Source organism: Astyanax mexicanus, chromosome 17 (genome assembly GCF_023375975.1).
Source record: "Astyanax mexicanus isolate ESR-SI-001 chromosome 17, AstMex3_surface, whole genome shotgun sequence".
Taxonomy (NCBI): Eukaryota; Metazoa; Chordata; class Actinopteri; order Characiformes; family Acestrorhamphidae; genus Astyanax; species Astyanax mexicanus.
This window is the reverse complement of record NC_064424.1, coordinates 27,690,393-27,696,382: the sequence shown is the minus strand read 5'-3', so window position 1 is coordinate 27,696,382 and position 5,990 is coordinate 27,690,393. Positions and strand designations below refer to the sequence as shown.

The window sequence follows — 5,990 nt, the reverse complement described above, 5'->3', positions numbered from 1 at the left end:
TTTCAGCTATTAACGGAAAAATATTAGTTTTAGGTTTTTAGTAGCTCTTTAACCCTCTGGAATTCAGAAACTGACTGGCAGTCTTGATGTTTTTGTTAAAATCTTTAGTATAATGCACAGATATACAGCTCAAACATTTCCTCAATCTGTAAAATATTATGTTTTGATTCCATCTTATTGAGAGATTTTGTGAAATTGTAGTTTAAACAACTGGAAGGCTACATTTAAAGTCATTCCAAGCCCACCAGTCACAAGTGAGAGACAGAAGACATTTTCTTTTCTGTGCTGTAATATTGCAAATATATTATATTTATAATATATATATATATATATATATATATATATATATATATGTATATATATATATATATATATATATATATATATATATATATATATACATATATATATACAGGCTTGTACTAGAACAAAACTAGGCTTTAACTAGAACAGTTACTTTATGTCTCAATATGTTTGCCTTCTTAAATGTTTTTCTCCATGTCAGAATTGGAAATAGTGAAATATTTGAAATACCTTCAAATAAAACAAAAATGAAATTCCAAATTAAGAGTTCTTACTAAAATATTAGACCAATATAAAGCCCAATTTTATACTAAAGAACTGTCAATTAATGCAAAGCTACTATTACGAGAACTGTTACATTATATCTCAGTCCTTTATACTTTCCAAAGGCTATTGAGACCAGCAAATCTCTTATTTATAGAAACTAGTTTCTTAAAGAAACCATGTCCAAATAAAAGACACGTGAGAGAGAAGAACCTTTCAAATGTTCAAATAAAGACAAAAACTTCTAGTCCAAATTAAGATTTCTTACTAAAGCGTTTATGTTGAGTGGAGATTCTTTTAACTTTTTACATACATTTTCTTTATACTAACATTTGTCAGTTACAGGAAATATTTTTTCAATATACACAGCTGAAAAATAGACAGGTTAAAGTAAAAATTCATATCAGATTAAGTTTTTTTTAACTATTTGACCTTAATTGGAGGACATCTTAACTTTTCAAAGGTTCTCCAGACTAACATCTCTTATCTACAGAGAATTTTTTTCTAAAGAAATAAGTTTGAAAAACGAGAGGAGAACTTTTAAGAGTTTTACTGAAGCTTCATTCAAAGCCAACTTTTAAAGGTTTATAGAATTTAAGGATTCTTTCAAGAACTTTTACAAAATTTAGGTTCTCTTCAAATTTTCAGATTTATTCCTGTGAATTGGATGTTATGTATATCACTACACACACTACTGTACTGTAGTCATTTTGAATTGACTGTTCGCAGTTTTCTGCAAAGCTTGGCAAACCTGGCAACAGGCTCAATGAAAGAAAGCATCTGTGGACGAATCATAGATAGGCTATTTCCAATACTAACCATGACACAAGTTGTCATACTTATAATAAAAAACTAAAATTGAATTAAATTAATTAACTAAGGCACATCTTTAAAAGGACCCTGTATTAAAGCTATTGTCCAACCAGAATGAAAGACAACAATTTGTATAACTCAGTGCAATACAGACATTGTTCTCTGTCTCTCTGCCAGCTTCTCTTCTAGACACTCAACCAGCACTGGGTCCACCCTTGGGTCCAGCTTATTGGCAAACCAGTGACCATCGTTCAGGAGCCACCGGAGCTCGCCAGCACCATAAATGCACACGCTACGTATATGCACCCCAGTACACGCAGGATAAAGCTTCCCTTCCAGGTACTGCCATTTCACTAAGCGTGTTCTGCTCGCCAGGTCTGACACATCTGGGTCCGAGCGACTCAACTCTCCCGGAACGCCCGGCACCCGAATCAAAGTCGCCCAGAAATGCTCATCCGGTGAGTATGTATCCTCTGACCAGGACAGAAAGTCTTTTACCATGGGACTCCACTGAACAAAGCTAACAAACTCCCGAGACAGTGTGAAGTAGGCACTGCCTACAAACATCTCAAGCTTATGAGGTGGTGGAGACTTGGCCTGGTCTGTTTTCATGGGATGTTGGAGGTACTGAGACCCGACATCCTTCAGGGTGTAGCTAAAACTGAAGCGCCGCTTCTTTAATGGGCTAGGACGTGCCGTCTCCAACATGCTGGCACCTTTCAGAGCCTTCAGCTCTTCCACCAATTCCACATTGGAGCGCAACGGGAAGTCCTGGCCGCACAGATTGATGACGTACCTCCACTTGACTTTAGACTCCATGAGGTCTGAGAGACAGTTGAGGTCAGCACGGAGGCGTGTGATGCTAGCGTACTGCACCCTCTCAAGTTTGGATGCGATGAAGACGTTGGGCAGGCAGAGGGCCAGCCCTTGCATGGCAGCCATGAACTCTGGAGAAGACTTCAGGTCGTAATGGATGCAGTAGGAGTTGTGAGGTACATAGATGGCCCACAGGATGCGCTCCACCATGGCCGCCTCTTTGTGGACCACCAGGGAGTAGGCAAGAGGAAACTCACGCTCTATTTGAGATGTCCTAATGCTATGAAAGCCCCTGGATGCCATGTAGCGGGGGCAGTCCAAGGTGGCATTCGCGATATCCTCATCCTCCAACATGGGAACGGCTTTTCTTCTGAGAGATAGAGATTTGCCCACCGCCACAGGGTCCATGTCGTAGATGTCCGAGCAGCTGATGCCATGCTGCTCAGTAAGCCGTGGTCTTCTCTGTGGTGGGCTGGGCTCCGGAACTTTATTAACATATCTGATTGTTAGACAAAAAATTAATAGCACAGAAAAAAAGAAGCAAAGTAAAATCCTTTTAAGCTTACGGTGACCAACACATCTTCTCATTCTGAAAAAGGAAGGAAAGAAAAGGTGTCAAAAACGTTGACCACACATGAGTTGTTTTTAACTTTGTCCCCTTTTAACTTAACAGATCTTTGTGGCTGTATCAGACATAGCTTTTGTTGTGTCAGAAGCTTTTGTATTCAAAATCAGATTCAAGGCATTCCTTTTTCTTTTGTCTTGGATAGTTCACATACTTTAACTTGACTTTGTATTAAAGGTATTTGGATTACTTGGAGACCTGCCTTGGTCTCAGTAGTATTGTGATCTGACATGTATTAAACTTTAGAGTCACTTTACTCAGATTTGTACTGGATTTATTAGCATTTATTAGTCTTCAGAATTATCTTAGACTTGATAGTATATGTACTTAGACTTGTCTTAATATTAATAGTTTTTTAAACTCAGTCTTCATAGTCTGAATTTATAATAAGATTCATTTTGACGTTAATAGTATTCAAAATCAGATTTTTTTTTGCTTGTGTTTAAATATAGTATTTGTATACTCCAGTGTACCTAGGTGTACTTTCAATAGTATTTATACTTAGATTGGATGGTATTTGAGGTCAGACCTGTTTAGGTTTTTAATGACCTAAATAGTATTTGTATGTAGATTCTTTGGTATAGATATTTTTACATTCAGAGTTTTGTCTTGCTTTTAATAATGTTTGTAATTAGACTTGTATTGGTATTGATAATATTTTAAATCAGATCTAAGTTGGTTTTTATGGTATTTTTGGTCAGACTTATATCTGGTCTGCATTATTTTAAATCAGGCATTTCTTGGTATTGATAGTATTTGTAATTGATTGTTTTGCCTTCAGTTGTAGTTGTGTGAAAAAAGAAAGTATTTATCTTTATGTATTAATTGACAACATATTATTGTTATCTTGTCATAAAATCCAGTTAATTTTATTTGGTTGTGATTTATCAGGTGGTCCACATTTGGATTCCTATATAGAACGTTCTTATGTTCTCTAATAAATTAAATGTGATATTTTTGTGTAATTTTAATCATTTGATTATTTTATTTCAAAATCGTATTTACTACACTGCTATTCCAACTTTTGAATGACTATTTTAATTAAGATGATTTGAAAAGAGGAAAGAGTGAAAGGCTATAACAAATGTAATGGTAAGTTTGAAGTTGAGTCAGAAAGAAAACATTTGGGGAAGTGTGGAACCAGTGAGACAAAAGGAGAGCAGTAAGAAGTGCTGACTCAAACCAAACTTGGCGATACCCGCGGCAAGATATGTACAAATGTATTTCAGTAAGTTATGATGTTATTTGTTATCTTATTATAATATTTACGTTCAAAAGTAGTACAATATTAAAAATAACAATAGCCACACATTTTATAAAAGACCAATGCATTTGGACAGCTAGCAGTTAATACTGTATATGTCTCAGTTTCAGACTTGGATTTGTCTTAAACGGAAAACTTTTACTACAGGTAAGAGTTTGAATACAAAGCCAAACCTCGCACATGAGCCCCCACACTTTAACCCAATGCCTCTTAGGTCATTTTTAGACTTACCTTGCTCCACTGCCGCTCCCTCGCCCCACAAAAATCCATCAGAAGCTCGTGAGCGCTGACATGACCCCCTCTTCAGAACATCACACACAGGGGTCAGGAAACATCTACATCACGGCATAAATGAGAAAATCACAGTTACAGAACAGTAGGGGTGGGAATCGTTTACTATCTCACGATTCGATTCGATTCCGATTTTGGGGGCCACGATTCGATTCAAAATCGATTTTTGATTCAAAACGATTTGAATTATAAAAATTTCTGCTTCTGGCTTATGAATCTTATTGAAAAAAAACCCTCCATAATATACACTGGTCCTGGAGCAAGTAATGTGTTACAAAAACAATAAAATGTGCAGGAATGTGGGTCCTCAGTGACAGAGGAATCACTGGGATATCACAATGACGTTAATGAACAATAAATAAATAATAAATAACACTGCTTTATTACCAGGCTACTAGCGGTGGTGTGTAGGTGACGCTGCTGGGCTGATGTGATGATAGCAGTGAAGCGCTAAAGTTCAGGAGCAGCTGCTGATTAACTAGTTAACTTTAAGGTCGTTGTATTTCTTCAGAAAGGGGGCAGGAGGTGGAGAAATTAATTCATATGGTCCATTCCTTAATTCCTCTGTGATGAGGAGCTGAAATTAGCTCTGATTAGCTTATTGTATTTTTCCGTTCCGCCTTAAATGCTGCAGCCCGCTGCCACCTGTAGCGTTATTTAAGGTGGAACTGGAAAGTTAGCTAGTTAGCTAGCTAACAGTTACTGAAACTAACTACTAGCGATCTTTTTTATGCTTGTTATGAAGCATTCTGCCATAAAACATTGAAACTACACGTTAATCTAATGTAATATAGTGCTTGTTCTGCCAGTTTACCGGTGATTCTCAAACACCTACGCTCTGTGTGTGTCTGGAAGATCTCCGTTTGAAGGGACAAGCGCTATCCCCAGGGTTGCCAGGTCCAACAAAAATACCCAGCCCAAAATCAGTCTAAAACCCGCCCCTCAGAATCGATTTTGGGACATTTTAAATCGATTCTGAATCGTAGTAAATGAGAATCAAGATTCTTATGTGAATCGATTTTTTGGCACACCTCTACAGAACAGATAATACAGTCCGGTCACTTCCACTGAATTATAGGGGTCTATTTTAAAGCCCAGGCTACTGAACGACCAAACAAAGCAGTGGAGGTCACTTCTGCTGGAGGAGGAGCAAAAGTTCTGACCTTCTAAATACACATTTAGCAACATGTCGTTTCTTTTACCAGTAAAAATAGCTGAATTTACCTGAGAGCGGGAGGTCCAGTCCAGTGCTCCTCTCGCTCCTGCGCTCGAGCTCCTCACGGCTGATGCGTGTGTAACAGTGTAACACACTGAAGCGCGCGGAGAGAGGGAGGGGCTAACTCCTGTAGAGAAAAACACACACACACACACTCGCGCGCGCTCTGTAATAAGACCTGGAGGTTTCCGTGTGCGCTGGCTTTGAGCAGCGCGAGACACAGCGCCCACCTCTGAGCAGGGCGCGCGTGCTGATGTAGCTTTATCAAGGTGTTTACAACTAGTCACCGCGCGCCAGGTCTGACCCCATGGGGGGATGACCAGCCACGAGCCACAGAAAAAGAAAAACTAAATAGTTTTATGTGTAACATTAAAAAATAATCCACTTAGTAAAATATA

The 5,990-nt window shown here is 38.1% G+C and overlaps 1 protein-coding gene across 1 annotated transcript; it reads right to left on the bottom strand.

Annotated features, from left to right (window-relative positions):
- Positions 1 to 378: 378 nt before the first annotated feature.
- Positions 379 to 5,760, bottom strand: gcnt4b.2 (glucosaminyl (N-acetyl) transferase 4b, tandem duplicate 2). Its single transcript, XM_007256533.4, has 3 exons — positions 5,601 to 5,760; positions 4,317 to 4,420; positions 379 to 2,785 (listed from the first exon to the last, which is right to left on the bottom strand). The coding sequence occupies exon 3, from the start codon at positions 2,782 to 2,784 to the stop codon at positions 1,519 to 1,521; it is 1,266 nt and encodes a 421-aa protein (XP_007256595.3). The 5' UTR covers position 2,785; positions 4,317 to 4,420; positions 5,601 to 5,760; the 3' UTR covers positions 379 to 1,518.
- Positions 5,761 to 5,990: the final 230 nt, after the last annotated feature.

What these genes read in the sequence shown, in the direction of transcription:
- gcnt4b.2 (XM_007256533.4), bottom strand. Translation starts at nt 2,784, where the DNA reads ATGAGAAGATGTGTTGGTCACCGTAAGCTTAAAAGGATTTTACTTTGC.